This window comes from Denticeps clupeoides, chromosome 5, assembly GCF_900700375.1.
Source record: "Denticeps clupeoides chromosome 5, fDenClu1.1, whole genome shotgun sequence".
Classification (NCBI taxonomy): domain Eukaryota; kingdom Metazoa; phylum Chordata; class Actinopteri; order Clupeiformes; family Denticipitidae; genus Denticeps; species Denticeps clupeoides.
Window position 1 is genome coordinate 28599530 of NC_041711.1, and position 20321 is coordinate 28619850.

General features: G+C 43.6%; 3 protein-coding genes across 6 annotated transcripts in view; all 3 read left to right on the top strand.

The window, feature by feature from the left end:
• The first annotated feature begins 214 nt into the window (after positions 1 to 214).
• Positions 215 to 12479, top strand: kcnj21 (potassium inwardly rectifying channel subfamily J member 21). Of its 3 annotated transcripts, XM_028980504.1 has the most exons (5): positions 7568 to 7610; positions 8551 to 8667; positions 8769 to 8920; positions 9245 to 10118; positions 11684 to 12479. In XM_028980504.1, the coding sequence occupies exons 3-5, from the start codon at positions 8834 to 8836 to the stop codon at positions 12040 to 12042; spliced, it is 1320 nt and encodes a 439-aa protein (XP_028836337.1). In that variant the 5' UTR covers positions 7568 to 7610; positions 8551 to 8667; positions 8769 to 8833; the 3' UTR covers positions 12043 to 12479. The 3 variants fall into 3 exon arrangements, with proteins under 3 accessions (XP_028836334.1, XP_028836337.1, XP_028836335.1); XM_028980501.1 differs by lacking the exons at positions 7568 to 7610; positions 8551 to 8667 and adding an exon at positions 215 to 518 and having other exon boundaries at positions 11684 to 12477; XM_028980502.1 differs by lacking the exon at positions 7568 to 7610 and having other exon boundaries at positions 8465 to 8667.
• A 1438-nt stretch (positions 12480 to 13917) lies between these two features.
• fbl (fibrillarin) lies at positions 13918 to 17078 on the top strand. Its single transcript, XM_028981370.1, has 9 exons — positions 13918 to 13942; positions 14468 to 14560; positions 14800 to 14970; positions 15049 to 15143; positions 15224 to 15394; positions 15865 to 15997; positions 16078 to 16190; positions 16404 to 16549; positions 16641 to 17078. Exons 1-9 carry the CDS (start codon positions 13933 to 13935, stop codon positions 16663 to 16665), a joined length of 957 nt encoding a protein of 318 aa, XP_028837203.1. The 5' UTR covers positions 13918 to 13932; the 3' UTR covers positions 16666 to 17078.
• A 372-nt stretch (positions 17079 to 17450) lies between these two features.
• Positions 17451 to 20321, top strand: part of dyrk1b (dual-specificity tyrosine-(Y)-phosphorylation regulated kinase 1B) — a 33098-nt gene continuing 30227 nt past the window's right edge. Inside the window, exon 1 of one of the 2 annotated variants that reach the window (XM_028979858.1) lies at positions 17451 to 17705. The gene's annotated coding sequence lies outside the window, so the exon portion shown is untranslated. Of the gene's footprint in view, positions 17706 to 19552; positions 19663 to 20321 lie in introns of those variants that run through there. The other variant, XM_028979857.1, reaches the window with a different exon arrangement.

Below are 20321 nucleotides of genomic sequence, written 5' to 3' on the forward strand. Positions count from 1 at the left end.
CGAGTGTGATACCCACTAGGCTAGATAAAGCCATATAAACCCGTTAATGTTTAAATAGATATAAACATTAAAACAGTTAACATCACTGCTTATAAGCCACTAGGATGTGAGGTGACGGTAAAGCCCCCAGCGCGGGGACAGACGTCCGGAGCGAGGGGGCGGGGATCTGCGCGTTACGCGCCGCCTCCAGGACGCGCCAGCCGGTCCCCGTCTCTCCGCGCGCATTGTCCGCGAAGGGAAACCGACGGAGAACCGGCGCCGGTGCTTCTTCTCTTATTGAACCGTCAGACTTGAGGAGTTGATGTAGATCTTGTTTTTTAAGTCTGTTTGTGGGGACACGGTCGGCTCTGGAGAGGAGAGGACGGATTTCCTGAGCGCCAGAGTGAAACTGGACGCGCCTGGGTCGTTCTCGCCGTGATCTCGGAGGACCGTCACGTCCTGACGCGTGGACGCGTCCCGCGCCGGAGAGGTGCTGGGACCCGGGACCACGCCGAGAGCGACTCACCTGGACCGTGCAGGTGAGAGAGATGGACCGGTCCTCAGCACCAGCTTTCCCCGTCGCATCCAAAACGCGCGGGTCGTGTCGACCATGATGGAGATCTTAATCAACCACACTAAACGCCAACATGGCACGTCTCACGCCACCGTTCGCGTGGGATTTTACATATTTGCAACTTTTCGGATGGTTTTTACGTGATTGGAATTCGGAGTGGGACGCTGGGCCACGCACCGTCATCCGCCGAGTTCGCTTCTCCTGCTGAATAAATCATCATTCCAGACCCGACAGTCTGGGCTTTGCAGGCTGTTTCTGTTTGGCTTCGCGTTTTGTTTAAATGGGTCAAGCCTGCCCGCCCGTTGTAGGTGTCCCGCCATAATGATTTCAATTATCGCCATTATCACCAGACACAGCGCGCCCAGGTACTGACCCCAGCGAGAGATCGATTCTGTACGAGACAGGAAACATGCAAGTGTCGTTTTTACACTGTTCCTCTTAACGCGTTTTGCATTCGTTTGCTTTACTTCTGCAGCGCTACATGAGCAAAATTAGAGTTCGGAATAAAAGTCAACTGTAGAGGCTGCTTGTCAATAAGTTACAATTTCAATAAAGATTTTTATACACCTCTACCTCATACCATTCACATTACATTTGCACTTCATTTTAATACTGTGTTTAATAAGTGCCATTTTAATTTAAATGTGCAACCTCTGAGTATCTCTGGGCTGGTTTGCTGGTAAGTACTGAAGCAATCCACATTAATAATTGAGAATTCAAACTGCCTTTAATTTATAAATTAAAAAAATACAGACATTGTTCCACAACATACCACAAAAACACGTTTGATATGAATCAAATAAATTGTACTAAACGTGGCCTCGCCCCTCCAAGGTTGTGAGTTTGCATCCTGGCTTATGTGTGCCGAGTTTGCGTGCTCTCCCTGTGTTGGCGTGGGTTTCCTGCAGGTTCTCCGGTTTCCTCCCACCATTCAGACGTATGCACAATAGGTGGAATGAAACTCTGAATTGGCTGTAGGTGTGAGTGTGGTGTGTGGGGTCTGTGACTAAGAGGTTGTGGAAAGTGAGTGAGTGAAAATTTGCTCACCGACAGATTCTGGTATAGCCTATGAGACTGTATTAGACAGGCCATTAGGACAGGGATGTAGTGATGCTGCGTAATTCACCTCAACTTTACAACTTTATTTGCTTTGGGGATCTAACATGAAAGATTGTCTCATTCTTTTCTGAACAAGCTGCACCATATGCTTAATGTTTTCTCAACATGGATTATAGCATTTGTCATTAGGAGCGTGACTAGCAGACCAAAAGATTGAGATGGTGATTTAAAAAATACATTTAGGTGCTTAAAGTGTTTCTGGTCCATGCGTAGTGATGCGCAATTATCTGTCACACTTAGCAGAAATTAAGTGCCATGCATTGGTGGAGGAGGATCTGTAAAAATGCCTCTTGACTCAAATAATACTGGAATTCATTTTCCAGATAATAAAAACCCAAAATGAGGGGATTTGCGCACGGTTATTGTAGTTTACATTTAGACAGTTAGTTAGATTAAATGTTCATAAATCTGTCATAACTGTTATTGTAAATCATATTTTTTATTTTAGATTATTTATGACGTATTTGTTTCATCAGATATTTAAAGATGACACGCATGTTTTACAGCATGTTGTAGACAAGATTAGTGCATCGCAAACACGCTGTAGCAGGCAGTGCATAAATTCTGAGGTCCCGTGGGTGTTTCCAAAATCAAATGTCATGTCTGACATCTTATTATTCAGGCCACTTCGTTTCCAGGTTTTTGACAGTGGGGGCTCCTGGGTTTGTCAGTGTGCAAATGTGATTACCACCATATTTCCCTTATTCTCTCACAGCTACAAAAACACAGCTGAACCTGGCAACCAGTGCCTTCATCGTTGGCTCAGGAAATGACAAAAAACTGCTGAAGGTCACCAAGGCCAGCGCCTTGGAAAACTACCATATTTTCTTCCGTATGTTTTACTCAAAGCTCCACATCATGACAATAGCTACTTCCGATAAATGAAACAATTGCATTGCCCAGCTCTGTGTGTCCTTCAGCTCAACAAAACAGAAGTACACAATAAGCCTAGTTAAACCCTACAAGAATACGAGAGTCAAAAGTGAGTGAGAACATAACCTCAGGCTGTAATTAAGCCTTAAAACGAGCGAGGAGGCAACATCTCCAGAGACATCTATTCCCAAGATAACAGTAATACTTATAAAGGGCCTAAACTCCACTAAGTAGGCCACTGAGTAAAAAGAAATTTTCTTTGTGCATTTCAGATGAATATTTATTCAGTCCAAGGACGGAATTGTACACATTTTTTTTTGGTCTTATGTGTTCGTACTTTGTCCCCCCTTCTCTGTATAATTTTTATATCAGGTGGACAGACATAAAAATATGAGAAAAAAAGAGGTTGCTGTACCCCATTGTGCATTTTATATGCTCAAGTGGGTAATTTGCTGGCTATTTCAATGCTCACTCCAAAGTAGAACATCTGTGCTATATTAATCAATAAAACACATTATTAGATCTCTGGATGAAAGTATAAGTCAAGTCAAGTCAGCCTTATTGTCAATTCTGCCACATGTACAGGACATGCAGAGAATTGAAATTACGTTACTCTCTGACCCATACAAGTAACATTAAATACAAAAACAGTAACAGTAACATTGAATACAAAGTATAAATACAATTAAAAAAAAAAAAAAAACACAATATACAATTTTAAAAACACCATATACAAATAAGGGCATATGGTGGAGAGTGCAAAACCATGTAGTGCAACAGAGGTAAGTTTAAAGTGACGAAGTGACAAGTGAGGTAGTTGGCAGACCAGAGCTGCACAGAGTGACTGGTGCATGGTCAGTTTGACAAAAGGATTTGACAAAAAGGCAAAAATTCTCCACAGCATGTTAGATAATTAAACATTGCTCTGCTGCAGGATACTTCAGTTATTTGATCCAATGAAGGAACTACTCTGCCTCTATTTGCTGCAATTCTGGATTCAGAAGACACGGTGTTCTAATTTGTTGCATATAGCAGGCAACTTAACCCAAGCTAACCATGGTGTCCACCACCGAAAACTCCTAATATGGGCACATGAGTATCAGAACTGGACCATGGGGCAAAGAAAGAAGGTTCCTGGTCTGATCATGTTTTCTTTTACAACATATGCATCACTTACCAGGGGAACACAGGGGTCTCATTCAGCAAGATAATGCATCCTGACGCAAACAATTCTTCAACAATCCTTCATGGTTACAATATGCAAATTACTATTTGTTGAAAGTGCCTTGAGTTACACTTTAACTATTTAAATGTTAGGTAACAGTGCATATTAAAATCACAATCAATATACACTGCTGAAATAAAGGGAACAGTTAAACAACACAATGTAACTTCAAGTCAATCACACTTCTGTCAAATCAATATGTCCACTTAGTGATTGACAATCAATTTCACATGCTGTTGTGCAAATGGAATAGACAACCAGTGGAAATTAAAGGCAATAAGCAAGACATCCACAATAAAGGCGTAGTTCTGTAGGTGGTGACCACAGACCACTTCTCATTTCCTATGCTTTCTGGATGATGTTTTGGTCACTTTTGAATGCTGGCAGTGCTTTCTAGTTGTAGCAAATGTGGCTCAGGTTGTGCAGCTCATCCAGGATGGCACATTAATGCAAGCTGTGGCAAGAAGGTTTGCTGTGTATGTCAGCGTTGTTTCCAGAGCATGGAGGCGCTATCAGGAGACAGGCCAGTACATCAGGAGACATGGAGGAGACCGTAGGAGGGCAACAACCCAGCTGTAGTACCACTACCTCCACTTTTGTACGAGGAGGAACAGGAGGAGCACTGCCAGAGCCCTGCAAAATGACATCCAGAAGGCCACAAATGTGCACAAAAAGACTCAATGTGGGTAGTATGAACGTCCACATGTGGAGGTTGTGCTTACAGCCCAACACCATGCAGCATGTTTGCCATTTGCCAGAGAACATGGTAAATTCGCCACTGGCGCCCTGTGCTCTTCACAGATCAAAGCAGATTCACACTGAGCACATGTGACAGATGTGACAGAGACTGGGGACACCGTGGAGAATGTTCTGCTGCCTGCAACATCCTCCAGCATGACCAGTGTGTCAGTAATGGCAGGGAGTGGAGCCCTCCATGTGCTCGCCAGAGGTTGCCTGACTGCCATTAGGTACCAACATGAAATCCTCAGACCCCTTGTGAGACCATATGCTGGTGCGGTTGGCCCTGGGTCCCTCGTAGTGCAAGACAGTGAAAGTGAAGTGATTGTCATTGTTAAACACTGCAGCACAGCACACGGTGACACAACGAAATGTGTCCTCTGCTTTTAACCATCCCCCTTGGTGAGCAGTGGACAGCCATGACAGGCACTCAGGGAGCAGTGTGTGGGGACGGTGCTTTGCTCAGTGGCACCTCATTGGAGCCTTGGCAGACAGGTATTCAAATCAACAACCAGGGCTGCTTCCTTAACCACTCGGCCACCACTGCCCCACTAGACCTCATGTGGCTGGAGTGGGTCTGTAGTTCCTGCAAGACGAAGGCATTGATGCTATGGACTGGCCCTACCGTTCCCCAGACCTCAATCCAATTGAGGATATCTGGGACGTCATGTCTAGCTCCATCCACCACTTTGCACCACAGACTTTCCAGGAGTTGGCGTATGCTTTAGTCCGGGTCTGGGAGGAGATCCCTCAGAAGACCTTTTTCCACCTCATCAGGAGCATGCCCAGGCATTGAAGGGAGGTCATACACACTACCGAGCTTCATTTTGACTTGTTTTAAGGACATTACATCAAAGTTGGATCAGCTGTATGTTTTTTTCCACTTTAATTTTGTGTGACTCCAAATCCAGACCTCCATGGGTTGATAAATTTGATTTCCATCAATAATTTTGGTGTGATTTTGTTAAAGTAAATAAAGTATTTAATACATTTACAGCATTTATCGGACACCCTTATCCAGAGTGACTTACAATCAGAAGTTATAGGGACAGCCCCCCTGGAGCAACTTAGGGTTAAGTGTCTTGCTCAGAGACACAATGGTAGTAAGCAGGACTTGAACCCAGGTCTTCTGGTTCATAGGCGAGTGTGTTACCCCTAGGCTACTACCACCCCATTTAATAGGAATATTTCATTCATTCCGATCTAGGATGTGCTCTCTTTATTTTTTGAGCAGTGAAGTTTGTGAAATTCTTCTCTCTGCTTTTGTCTCTGCAGGATGCTGCTGGTCTCCCAGCCAGCTCCAATAAGAAAAGTCTTATCTATTTTGTAGAAACGGCTGCTATTAACCTGACTTTTAATTAATCAATTTGTGTTAGAAATAGCTCAAATGAAAAGCTAATACTCTACCAAATGATGTTTAATACATTGAAATGAATTAGTTTGGCAAGACAAAAGTTGAACAAATTTACAAAAAAATGTCAGCAAATTAAGTAGTGGTGCTGTGAGATCCAAATTTAATATCTTGTAAGACTTCCATGAGCTTGAAGGGCTGCATCCATGCGGTTTGGCAAGGATTCATACAATTTATTTATGAAGTCATCAAGAATAGCAAAGAAAGCAGTCTTGAATGCCTCCCAGACTTGTTTTCCATGCTTCCTCTTACATCCTACCCCACACATGCTCAATAATGTGTCTGGGCTGGCCAATCCTGGAGCATCTTGATGTTATTTGCCTTTGCTGCAGAATTTGGCTGCCTCTTTTATGGTTGGGAATATAAAAGGTAGCTAAGATTTCTTGTTATTTCAGGCTATTTATGTTGCCTTTCACGTCCTCTTGAGCAGTTGTCTTGCAGGGTCTGCCTGACCTGGGCTTGTCAAAAACATCTCCAATCTCTTCAAATCTTTTTTTTATCCTCTGTACTTGACGCTGAGACACATTGAAAGTGTCTGCCACACCAGCAGTGGATCTGGTCTTACGCCTCTTGATAATCAACACTTTTAATTGTAAAGTGAAGTGATCGTCACTTGTGATACACAGCAGCACAGAAAACGGTGCACACAGTGAAATTTGTCCTCTGCATTTAACCCATCACCCTTGGTGAGCAGGGGGCAGCCATGACAGGTGCCCGGGGAGCAGTGTGTGACGGTGCTTTTGCTCAGTGGCACCTCAGTGGCACCTTGGCTGATTGGGATAAGACCTTCTGATTCTGGCAACCTTCTGATTACGGGGCCGCTTCCTTAACCGCTAGGCCACCACTGCCCCTAATTTAAATAGCTATCCTCTGAAGAGACTTTAGTCTCAGGGTGAATCTTAGGCATGTTTGCAGAGGTCTAGTTGCAGTTGATGTGAAGGTCTAGTGTATTGGGGTTCTTTTTATACACACCTGAGACCTAATTGATCCATTATTAGTCACAGGTGAAGCATATATGACAAGGCGACAACAATTATGTCTTTGCAAAAATTGTCTCAATGGGCTGTACCAAGCTTTGAATATTAGAATCTTTTTGATAGTTTTGTTTTGCACTGAAACATTATTACAAAAGCCGTTGGGAATAAAATGAGTCATTTCTTGTAAAAAAAAATCTTGATTAGAAATATATTTAAGTGGCACTTGAGGTTAATTTGTACACAAGCGACAAGACTTTTGTCAGGGACTTTACACACCTGGTTTTATGGTTCTGCTCCTGATAAGGGTTTGCTTTTCTGTTCACCTGGATTTGTCCCTCGTGCTTGATTGTTTCCCTTTGTAAAATAAAATGCCTTTTTTTGCCCCAATGTCCTGCTTCTCCGCCTTCTTGTGTGTGAAATTAAATACAAAAATGGAAATTGTAACAAATGAGAACCAGTGAATGTTAATATCTAGCCTCTGAAGAGACAGCTTCATAAGTCTCAAAGAGCCTGTTCCCGTCTCAGAGATATTCTCCTAAGAGGAGTCAGATGTCCGCCACAGTTGGTGACATTTCCCAGTGACCCCTTCCACTCTGCACCCCTGCCACCCTGACTTTGATGATGCAATCATTCCCACTGAGTGGCAGAGGGCTTTCAGTGGCAAACCTTCCCAGCAGACCCTGTTTGGAGACTGGCTGTTCACACTGAGTGCAGGTCAGAATTGTCATTACAAAGGGGATGGTTTCGTGAAGACTTTGGGTGTCAGAGGTGAAGCTAAGATACCCATTCTTAACCACGGAACCTCTTTTCCAAACATGTTTTACTCCTTTTTGGACAGTATCATGTGTGCATGTGACATCTTGCTGCTTGATGTTCAGTTTATTTCTCAGGTGACTGCCTCTCTCGGTAGACTGGTGGAGGAAGATCTGAGCCTGGCTAACATACAGTACAGTACAGCAGTTGTCAGTAGCCGCACTGTTCTCTCGGTTCACACACAAAGGTAGTTCTTACCTGTGGCTACACAGGAAGATAGGCGTTTCTGCAGCTGATCTGTTGCATCCCGGTGTGCGCCTTCTGCCACTGTCCTTTTCTTACCCTTGTCTCCCTACTGGGGCAGCTGCATTAATACGGCTTTCACACGTGTGCCCGCTAATGTCATCTCTCGCCTACACTGAGTGGCTGAGACTGAATGTGGCGCGAGGGGCCGGACGAGCTGACGGATCTGCCTAAGGGAAGCCTGCGGCACACCAAAATAAATCCCACAGGTCACACAGCCATTATTAATAAAAATATAACACCCCTTTGATGATACTTACCAGGATGATAGAAGTGAGTGTTAAATTACACAAAGAAAATTGTTGTTGTTTATAACACACATTTTGCCTTTCTGTTAAGCATGTACTTAAGTATTAAGTAACCTGGCACAGGAAATGCCAGCTACTTTAAATCGGCTCTGCAGAGGAACAGGTATATTACATTTTGCCGATAAGGCACATAACGTGTCACATCAAAGCAAATCTTCTTTTTTGGAAACTGAGATATCATGTTTTGTGGGGCTGTGTGTGTCGTGTGTGTGCTCAAGGCCTATTGGGATTATAAAGGGCATGTTGAAGATGTTCTATGGTAAACAGCAACTAATTACATTTTCATTCAGCCTCCAGACCTTTAAGCTGATAGATGGCAGAAACTTACTACATCACAATCTTGATCAGTCCAGGACACCGCATGTGGGCACTGCTCCTCTCACATGTTCTGATCCAGCAATAATAAGGTGTTAATGTGGAGAACAGTTGCAGTGGACATTTTCCCATGAATTGTGGATGGTTAGCGTAGGTGAAAAAGAGTGTTAAATGTCTTATTCTACTTTTGCAGACAAAAACAGCCCTTGACACTGTGTTGGGACCAAGACTGTCACTGTGCCCAGAGGCTTCTAGGCCATGAGTAGCTTCAAGGGCCAAATAGGACAGGATGTGGAGAAACAAGGAATCAAGCTTCCAAAACAATGGATTGACTTCAAAGACAAGGTGATGCATAATTCAGATTTATGCAAGTTTGAACAACTGCGCTGCGATCTGCTTTTCTGCTAATGTGTGTTAATCTGCACGTACAATCTTTTAAAGGTTCTTTTCTGGTACCTTGCTTCCCAGTGTAATTTTCATACTTTCGTACTTTTTTCTGCTCTACTTCTGTAGAAGAACTGTTATCTCTTGTGTGCAGAAAAATTCTGTATTACATATTCTGTGTCTGCAACAAATGAATTCTCTCTCAGTTTGACCTAAGCTTCTTATCCACATTTTACTTTCTTCTCCCTTTCTATGGATAATGCTGAATTATTTGAACACAAACAGGTCCCGACTGACCGTACCATGTTGGTAGGAGGGGTGACAAGTGCTGGAGATTCATGTGAGCCACCCAGTTCTTTAAAGAAGCGTCGGCAACGATACGTGGAGAAGGATGGCAAGTGCAACGTTCACCATGGCAACGTGCGAGAGACGTACCGCTACCTGACCGACATCTTCACCACACTTGTTGACCTGAAATGGCGCTTCAATTTATTAGTGTTTACTTTGGTTTACACCACCACTTGGGTGTTTTTTGGACTTATCTGGTGGCTTATTGCCTATATCCGTGGGGACCTGGACCATGCAGATGATGATGAGTGGACACCTTGTGTCAACAATCTCAATGGCTTTGTCTCAGCTTTCCTCTTTTCAATTGAGACAGAGACGACAATTGGCTATGGCTATCGGGTAATCACTGACAAGTGCCCTGAGGGAATCATTCTCCTGCTGGTGCAGGCCATCTTGGGCTCCATAGTCAATGCCTTTATGGTTGGTTGCATGTTTGTTAAGATCTCCCAGCCAAAGAAGCGTGCCGAAACACTCATGTTCTCCCACAAGGCTGTGATCTCAATGAGGGACAGTAAGCTGTGCCTGATGTTCCGTGTGGGGGACTTGCGTAACTCACATATTGTGGAAGCCTCCATCAGGGCCAAGCTCATTCGCTCTAAGCACACCAAGGAAGGGGAGTTTATACCCTTGAACCAGATGGACATCAATGTGGGTTTCGATACAGGGGATGATCGCTTGTTCCTTGTTTCGCCACTCATCATATCTCATGAATTCAATGAGTCCAGCCCCTTCTGGGAGATCTCACAAGAGCAGCTGGCACGGGAGGAGTTTGAGATTGTGGTCATTCTTGAGGGAATGGTGGAGGCCACAGGTGAGCATCTGCTAACGGTGTTGCATGTAATTGTGTTGCATGTAAATGTGTTTTTGAATTGCACTCTATTTTATTTATTGATTGATGGACAGTTACTTTTTTTAGATCTTGTTTCTGGTAACCAGTTGTTCCTGTTTCTCTTAACCAGTTGTAGAAGAAATGGCTAAGTTGTTAATTGACAATCCCACACAGCAGTAAAAAAAAAAATAGAATCATGTAAATAATTCATTTATACTGATAATGATAAACCAATGAACTCAAATATGTAAATCAGCCCTTGTTAACAGACTTTTATCTGTCAGCAGAAATCTCCCAGACACTCTCAGGGAAAGACTAATTAACAGTGATAGTAAATACACTTGACAAGGGCAGCAATTACACCTTGCTAATTGATTTCACTATTGTCCTTTGCACCATAAATGCTAGCGGCTTGCTTTCAAGAAGTGCAAGGCTCTTGAGATGGCGGTAAGAGAAACCAGGGGCTGTCAATAGACATGCCTAAGGGAAATTAAAGAGCAGAGCCTACTGAGGGGAATCCAATGTGAATCATGACTGAGTATCTCTGCTCCCTCCTGCGGCCTCCCCCTCCTCATTCTTCTGAATCATGGCCAAGAACGGGGTAGAAAGATAAGCTTAATTTAATGTTTCCGCATTATGCTCTGCTCCGGTAATCTGTGCCAAATTTAGGGCATTTTTGTCTTCTCTGTGTTTACTGTAGTGCAGTTGAAACAAACAAAATGTCAGCAGTTTTGCTATTTGGACTGATGGAAAAAGGCATGTACTTTCCTAAACACACCCTAAAGAAAGACAAATCCAGCTTTCTGTTTTTAATTATGCATTTTTATATTTATTATCTGCCTGCCATTATCTTGCCAATTTTGTACAACATCATTATGCATTCTACAGCCATTATATCTATTTATATCTATTATATTTATTCATAGGGCTAACATTTATTCACACCCTTATTGAATTGGGAAACAAAATATATCAATTTTAGATTGTTCACTTTTATAATTGCATCATAATTTGTTGATTATGAAGTTGGTGTTGGTATCTCTGTGTGGTTTGTTGCATGTGTTGCCTGACATGGTCTTTAGGTGTGTGTGTGCGTGTGTGGGTGTGTGTGTGTTTCCCTGTGTGCTTAATATGTATAGCAATTGAATCTTCAAGCCTCACTTGAGCAGAGAATGAAACTGCAGTTATTTATAGCCAATCCAAATATTCAGTTGTGTGCAATAGGAAGAATAGTTTTCACCATTAACTGTAGGCTGTCATCATCAGAAATCTTTTCTCTTACTTAAACATCAAAGATTTTACATTAATACACTGTTTGTAGCATGTGCCTATTTAGAAAACATGACAGTACTTGACAATGAATGGTCTACAGCATGAAACATTATAAGGCCAGTAAAACTGACAGTATTAAAACAGTATTTTAATTCTATTACGGTACTTTTTTTTACAGTGTCAGGCAGTTTGTTGATTAATACATAAACTCCTATGATACATATGCTAAAGATTGTAATTGTAATACTTATCACACAACATCCCTCTCTCTTTAGGAATGACATGTCAGGCCCGCAGCTCTTACCTGGAATCAGAGGTAATGTGGGGAGAGCGTTTCACCCCTGTCCTATCCCTGGAAGAGGGCTTCTATGAGGTAGACTACGACACTTTTCACCAAACATACCCCACTCCGACCCCCACCTGTTCCGCCCGCGAGCTGGCAGAGCTGGCCAAGAAAGGTGAAGCAATACCTATTGCCCCCCTGTCTCCACCCACCACTGTGGAAGAGAGGTCCCACCCCTCAACAGAACAAGACAAAGACAGCAGTGCATGTGCTGGGGAAGAGGTGGATGAAGGAGATGAGGAAACGATTAGCAATGGAGATGTGAGCAGGGAGGAAACCAAGCTTGAATGAGTGTTTTATTTTTTATTATGTCAGCAGACTCCTGAACCTTACTGCGTATGAGCAGATTGGTAGAGGGTAGTAGGGCTGTATCAAAAACTACTTCATAGAGCCTTAGGAAAGGAACATGGCTTTGATTAGATGTATCAATATTATGTAATTTATATTGTATACACAGTTCATAGATCAGACATTTGATGCTGTAAGTACTGACTGTGATGATTAATGTATAAAGATTTAGTCATATTCTTAATTTAGTATTATTAAGCCAGTGGTGAAGATGCTACATGAATTCAAAACCTAAAAATGTTCATTTATTTGTCTTGACAAAGTGAATTTTCAATACATATTGCATGTCATTCTGTGATACCTTTAACTTGCATTCAAACACTGTCTATGTGTGGCTGTATTTTCCTTATTTTGTATTGTCATTATCCAATAAATAATGTTAATGTAATGGTAAATCCCATAGCTACATATATATATATAACATTGTCTCATGATTAGGAAAATAAGATTTTTAATAATTCAACTAAATGCATAAGAATTACAAAAATAAAAAGTCATTATTTATGTTTTTTTTAGTCTTCTATTTGTATAATCTTCAACCTTGCATGCACATTTGGACATAAAAAGCTAGTTAGATTGCATTTCGTTGACACTGTGGAAAGACCTGACTCCAAACATGGGTAACGTGTGCCCCCTACTGTTCAAACGGTTCAGTCACTCCTCTCGGTGGTTTTCCTGTTCACTGACTCCTCCATTCTCATATTCACAAGCTTTATGCAGATCTTAAGGATAAATGGTTATTGAGACAAATTAAATGCTTTACTTTGAAACTGTGTGACATTCGACATTTTTTTCTATTAGATACATAATTTTCTGATGTGTTTGTGGTCATTTGTAAAAAAAAAAAAAAAAAAAAAAAAAGAGAATTTAATGAAAAAGTAATTTAATGAAAACGTTTACCAGCAAAAATGTCAATAAAACCATAATACAGTTTACATTAATGCGTTTTGTACTTTTGACATCACATATCGTATTAGTCTGAATATTTGACTACCTTGAATAATCGGTTCACTTCAGGTACGTGAATTAAAACTGTATGGTCAAGGAATAGATGTGTAAACAACAGGTATTTAATGTGAATATGTGTCTTATGTGATACACAACACTCAGTGTACACAACAAAATTTGTCCTCTGCATTTAACCCATCACCAAATGCTCACTCGTCTTTCCATGGGTGCCTGGGAGCGGTGTGACCTCGGGGGAACGTTGATGGATAATGACCCTCCGATCAGTCCTTAACTGCTATGCCACCACACCCCTCCGCCTTCATTTGCTACAGACATGTAAAAAAAAACGTATAGAAAAGCATCCGGTTTAACTTTAACTTAACTCGTTGGTGAGGGATGAATGTTTATAGAACTGAAAATACTGAGGGGGGTATTTTTAAAGCTGATAATTGCACATGATGTAGACAACAGATGTAGTGAATCGTTTTAAAAATAAGTGTGATCGCAACTCAATACAAGAATAACCTTTCTTCCTGTTATGGATGCCAATCATAGTTTCGGACGAGCATCAGCATCTATGATTTTAGGCGAGCATTGCTACTACAGAAATAGAATGGGCAAAAAACAACAACAACAACAACAACAACAACGTTATAAGATCACGATCACGTGGGAAAGGAACGTCGACCTGGCGAGTAAGACGTTGCGGCGCAGATAGGTGGCAGCACCGCCCCCGCCTCCCGCACCGTCTGCGCCGCGGTGCATTGTGGGTACGGCGGCTGTGACCCTCGTGCCTCTGACGACTGGCGGCCATTGACGGAAACTGCGCCGCGAACTTCGTTCGGCTGCGGTGTTGTTTCGGAGCGGCAGAGTTTTTGAGCAGACATGAAGCCAGGTGGGTGGACTGTGCACGATGCTGATGGAGAGCAGCTTGCGGGATGGTTTTTTGTTTTCGTTATTTTATTTTATTTTTTAAAAAATATCCGCGTGGCCTGAAGACGCGAGTAGCCGACGCGAGTAACCGACAGGATGGTGTTAAACGTATTGTGTCGCACATTTGTAGAAACTCGGGCTAAAACGCGTATTATGTGCAGGCATTTTGAGCGCCTTCTTGCCCTGCTCCGTGCTCGGCGGGGTCCGCGGCCGCACACGTGGTCGCCGCTACGCGTGCTCGCAGAAGCGGTCCAGACTTGAGCATTTTGGCTGGTTTTCCTCCTCCTCCACGTTCAACTGGTGTCACGCACGAAAACGAGCCTGCGTTCCTGGTGTTAGTTGTTGGTCGGAATCTGAAATGACACTTTGATTTGCTGGCTTGGTAACTACAGCACGGACGTTTTAAAAGCACGTGTTTCAATGCGCGCTTCTCTCATCGACCCATCACTTTTTTTTATTATTGTTATTATTTATTTTTGTTTGCCAGGTTTCAGTCCACGAGGTGGCGGCGGTCGGGGTGGATTTGGGGGCAGGGGTGGACGAGGCGGAGGTGGCGGCTTTCGTGGAGGCAGAGGCGGAGGTAAGAAATGTTCTTCTTTGTGCATGTGTTAATTACAGTGCAACTAGTTCTAGTTAAACGTGCTCCAATTGTTCTTCATCTGCTGCGGTTGTGATGTAGACTCATGTGTAGTGAATGGTGACTGTTTTCTGTACACTTGTTGCATCTGGCCTTTCGGAGGGGGCTTGGTTTGGAGTTTTTATTAGCGGTGCGGGCAGCCTGGATGGAACCTTGCGCTCACCGGTGTCTCTGTATTCCAGGTGGAGGTGGATTTAAGTCCCCCGGCGGAGAAGGCGGCTTTCGCGGCGGCTTCCGAGGCCGTGGAGGTGGTGGACGCGGAACACCTAGAGGCAGAGGGGGTAGGGGTGGAGGGGGCCGTGGCGGTTTCGGAGGAGGCAGAAAGGTGACTGTGGAGCCGCACAGGCATGAAGGTAAAGTCCAGCGTCCTTGTGATGTGTGACTAAATTTCTTTATTTCTATATATTATATTTAACCACTTTTTGTTGCAGGTGTTTTTATCTGCCGCGGGAAGGAAGATGCTCTTGTTACCAAAAATATGGTGATTGGAGAGTCTGTGTACGGTGAGAAGAGGATAAATGTTGAGGTAAGCAGTTTTACTCTCCTGTGAGCTTTTTGTATTTAAATATCCTGCTTGTATTTTACACATTTCTTTGTGCCTTTTAGGAAGGGGAGACTAAAATTGAATACAGAGCATGGAACCCTTTTCGCTCGAAGCTAGCGGCAGCCATATTGGGTGGAGTTGACCAAATTCACATAAAGCCTGGTGCTAAAGTCATGTATTTAGGAGCAGCTTCTGGAACAACAGTCTCACATGTGTCTGACATTGTTGGACCGGTAAGTAATTACTTGAAAGGGAAAGTAATTGTCAGTCACATGTGACACAGCACTAAGTGAAATTATGTCTGCATTTAGCCCATCGCCATTGGTGTGAGCAGTGGACAGCCGTGAAAGGCTCCCGGGGAGCAGTGTGTGGGGATTGAACCTTTCTCAGTGTAACCCGCAACTTTTAGAGTCTGCTTCCTTACCTGCTAGGCCACCGCTGCCTAAATTTAATTTGTTTAGTAATTGACTAGTCAAAGATTGTTACCATTTATCTCTTTAGAGTGAGTGGCATGGTTTTTGGCCTAGCGGGTAAGGAAATGGGCCCGTAATCGGAAGGTTGCTTGCTTCAAATCCTGAACCACCAATGTACAGTTCTAAATGCAGAGGACCCATTTTGTTGTGTGCACCGTGTGTCGTTAACTTTTATTTAGTTAACACAATATGCGGATCAGCTTTGTAACGAATTGCTTTTATAATTTAAGGATGGCCTGGTGTATGCAGTGGAGTTCTCACATAGATCAGGAAGAGACCTACTAAATGTGGCTAAGAAGAGAACAAACATCATTCCCATAATTGAAGATGCAAGACATCCCCACAAATACCGAATGCTTGTTGGTACGTTTCTTATTGTACTGTATGTAGAATGTATCTCTTTCATGGTGTGTGCCTAACCATACAATTTGTACTTGGTGTAGGCATGGTTGATGTCATCTTTGCTGATGTTGCTCAGCCTGACCAGACAAGAATTGTGGCTCTTAATGCACACAACTTCCTCAAAAATGGAGGTCATTTTGTAATATCCATAAAGGTAAAAGCTGAATGTCTGATTATGGTTTAAATATTTGTTTGACATGATTTAACATGTTACAAGAAACTAGTGCACCATTGTGTAGAATTATGGATATCTGTAGAGAAGGCCTTAAATTGTATGCCTAGTTCAGGGTGAATCTTTTGCAAATAAAAAAAAAAATTGCAGTGTTAAGTGTACCACGATTTTCCAAACCCCTTCCCTTGCTTCCAGGCAAACTGTATCGATTCAACGGCAGCACCAGAGGCGGTATTTGCTGCTGAAGTGAAGAAAATGAGTTCAGAGAATATGAAGCCCCAGGAGCAGCTGACATTGGAGCCATACGAAAGAGATCATGCTGTTGTTGTGGGAGTTTACAGGTTAGGGGGATGGGGGTACAGGTTAGTCTGCTTTTTTAAATAACTGTATAGATTGTTACATTTTTTTTTTTTTCCCCTTTTCATTTTTCAGACCACCACCCAAGCAGAAGAAATGATGGGCTGTATTTTTTGGGGGGTTTTCTGTTGTCCCCGCTTCGGCCTTAAGGGGGTGTTAAGGACTGTGCTGATGCTCAAGTTGGTTCCCTGGTCGTGAACGTCACCAACTACCTTTTCCTTAGGGCTTTTTACACTGTGGCCCATCCCTGATGATTTGGCTATACCGTTTCCATTTATATATATATATATATAAAAAGAACTCGTTGGTTGAGTTCTTTTTTTTTTTTTTTTTCTGTAAAATAACGGCAAGAAACATATTTCACTTGTGTACTTTTTAGTTTTACTTAGATTTCAAGTAGCTAACTTGTGATCAAGCATATCTTCCACAACTTTGTAAAAGAATTTAATTAGCTAAATGTGGAAACCTTGTTTGTTGTAAGGTATGTCTTAATTAAACATTTTTTTATTATTATCAAAAGTGTTGTATTCTTCTGGTTGTCTTTAGTCGCATTCCGTCCAGTAACCCCTATCATATGGGCATGATCAAAACATGGAGAACGTTTCAGTAAAATCTATTTCACCGTGTTTTTTTTTTTTTTTTTTTTTTGTAAGGGACTGGGAATTTATTTTCAACTTTTATAACTGCGCGTAATGTTTAAAAAAAAAAAGAGTAAACGAACGTGCGCGTTGCTGTAATTTGGGCCGTTTGTTTAAAAAAAAAAGAAAAGAAAATAAAAAGTAAGCGCGGCGCTCGTTCGCCCCGCCGCCATTTTAAGATGGTGTGCGGGTAGGAAGGCTGCCTGCCCGCTTCCGCGTAGCGGAGACGCGCCACAGGAGCGGGAAAATCAAACGCGCTCCGCGGCAACGGCGCCGCGCGGCCGCTCTGCGCTCCTTTTACCCACGGCTTCCCCACGCAACTCGGCTCTTTTGAGGCTAAAACGTTTTGTGGATTTTTTAAAAAAAAAAAAATAAATAAAATTTACACCCGCGGCCCTTGGCGCGAGTGCAGCGAATTAAGGACGCGGTCACTCATGCTAGCGACGTTGCTGCGGAGTTTTCCGAGGGGGTTTCGGGTGGCGAGCAATTCAGCGGAAAACAGGTGAGGCCCTTTAATGTTAACAAACTATTTTAGTAACTTTTTTTTATTATTATTAGTGTTGCTCTCTGGTTCAGAATGAGTGCTGTGAGCGGACGGGAAGCTTTTAAAACCGCGGAGCTGCTACGTCGATCAGCAGTCTTGAAAATACGTTGAGATACTTTTGTATAGTATCGACTACTGTAAAATGTACTTTCTCCTCCCCTTCTTTTAAACTTGCTGTCGTTTGTAAAAAAAAAAAAAAAAAATCGCGATACATCTGACAACATTTGCTCTTATAAGTAGCCACTATCAATATGTGACAATATAATGCAACACTTATAATGGGTTGATGGAAATAGGTTAATTGCACATTAAGCGAATATTAGCTAATTTTGGAGATCGCTTAGTTGAAGAAAGGCAGACCGATTAATGACAGTACATCCCGAGTAATTTATTTAACTGCATTAAACATTTTTGTAAGCGCGGTCCTCTTACGTGCGTTTTGTATTTTTTGGAATCTCTGAACAACAGTTGACGATGAGCCGAAGCACTGCATCCAACTTCAAATCGACTATTGTTAGCAAGTTGATGCAAGGTCAACGGACTGAATAATAAACGTATGATTTTTTTCCTCCCAACAAACAGACCGTATAAGATCGTCGCATATTTGCTACATTTTTAACGCATACATTGATATGTTTAAGCATAAAAAAACTCAACTTAAACCTCACAGTCTGAAGCCGCAGATTTGTTTTGGCGGCCATTTTGTGAGGGAAAAGTCAACTGAACGCCGCGCTAAAGCAAAGCGGGGACGCGCTTTGAGCCAGGTGTTGTGCCGAAAAGTGCCTCTGCCGGAAATATCGTTTGACGTTGTTTTCTGAATCTGTACGGTTTTCTTTTTCGTTTTTAAATATACAGTGGCGCTTTCGCGGCAGTGTTCCGCTCGAATCGGGTCTTGTAAAGTTCTTTACCAAAATGTCACTTTCACTCCTGTCTCTGTACGAAAAAGGAAACCTACAAATATAGTACGGAGATCTTGACACCACACATACCACGCAAGCTGTATAAAAAGTGACAGAATAGGAGATGGGGTGATATTTCGGTAGCTGGTGGAGTGAAAATCCGCCAGGGAATGAGATTTCGGCAGAGCACCGGGGCCGCGCTCATGGTGAAGACCCTCTCTAGTCAAGCGAGAGGCAGTCTTGTACAGACCGAGATTAGCGGGCGTAGAGGGGGGTCCGTGGGGAATGAACATCGCTCGTTTCCAGCGGTGCGGCAATACACCCCGATTTTTTACCATTTCTTGGCTTCTTTCCCCCGAATTTAATCACGCTTCCCTCCCCCCACCCCCCCCCTTCCACCCTCATTGCTGCACCGCAACAAGCAAGTCACAGCTAGCCAAGGCAGCTAGCAACCAGTAGTCCTGGCAAATGTTAGCCAGCTAGCGAGCTAGCGCTGGAGAAGAGCCCCACGGCTGGCGGCGAGGGCTACCGCGGAGGGGAAACCGAGAAAAGGAAGGGCGTGAGGACGTCTTCGACCGCGACCCGCGGCTTCGTTTCGGCCGAGCCGCGCGGGCTCCGCGCCGTCTTGTCCGCGGCTGGTCGTGATTCCGACGCTAGCGGCGACCTGCCGGGACGAGAGCCGCCGAAAGCCGGACTAACCGTGCGCACATTCGGGCTGCGCGCCGAAGACCAGCGCGGTACCTCTCGGCTCACCCCCCCTCCCCGAACACTGATGTTCTCTGGAAGAGATTTTTTCTAAAAGGAAATATTGGACGATACGCCAACTTGAAACGGCATCGCACCCACCAGAGGGGTGGCGATTTAGGGGGGAGGGGGGTTCGGTTTACCTTTTTTTTTTTTTTTTTTTTTTTCCCTTTTTTTTTCCTGCTCGGTACCTGTCGTGGAGGTTAGGACGGAGGGAGAGGGGATACTGATAATGGCTGCTCCGGGAAGCTGGGAACGAACCGCCGCCTGAGGTAAGACTGCATTGGGTTTTAACCGATCTGACGGCGGCCACGCAGCGGGCTCAGTTAGATTTATTCTGCTTAGTCTGCTTATGAGTTTCATGACTGCGCCTTCTCTCCATATTGCCCCCCGAGCATTAAGACTCGGTGCCCGGCGCGCAGGCCGGCCAGTGCCGGGGAGCGAGCGCGGCGGGCGGCAGAGTCGTCGCGCTAACCGGGTCGCACGTCAAAACGCTGCCGGATATTTTAACGCGTCGCCCTCGGTAGTTTATCGACCGGGCATTTTCGCATCAGGTATCTTCGATGACAAACCGGCTGACGCGGGATGTGATTTGCAGTGATGGACACGAGTGGCTCCAAATATGGGCTTCTTATCAACTTCACCCCCCCCCGACAGAGATACCAGAACGTGTACATTTATTAACTTATTTGTCTTATCGTCGATGCCGATGTGCTCGGTGGGTGGGCAGAAAAAAGCCTCAATCCACTAGAGCCTTGATTTTGTACGATTTGTCGAGGCACCGCAGCTAACCGTGCACCCGTGATCATGTTCGGTGTGGTTTGGGGACCGCATGCACATTTCGTCGATCTGCGTCTTCAGGCTGATCAGTTTCGCGATTATGGTGCGCTTATTTGTTGGCACCCAACGTCGATTGATGACCGGTTCGATC

Bases quoted from the DNA above. Each gene is read 5' to 3' on its own strand.
- fbl (XM_028981370.1), top strand. The intron at 16,191-16,403 runs GTAAAAGCTGAA...CCTTGCTTCCAG, and splicing joins ATTTTGTAATATCCATAAAG to GCAAACTGTATCGATTCAAC. The intron at 16,550-16,640 runs GTTAGGGGGATG...TTCATTTTTCAG, and splicing joins GTTGTTGTGGGAGTTTACAG to ACCACCACCCAAGCAGAAGA.
- kcnj21 (XM_028980501.1), top strand. From the start codon at position 8,834: ATGAGTAGCTTCAAGGGCCAAATAGGACAGGATGTGGAGAAACAAGGA. The intron at 8,921-9,244 runs GTGATGCATAAT...GAACACAAACAG, and splicing joins GGATTGACTTCAAAGACAAG to GTCCCGACTGACCGTACCAT. The intron at 10,119-11,683 runs GTGAGCATCTGC...CTCTCTCTTTAG, and splicing joins GGGAATGGTGGAGGCCACAG to GAATGACATGTCAGGCCCGC.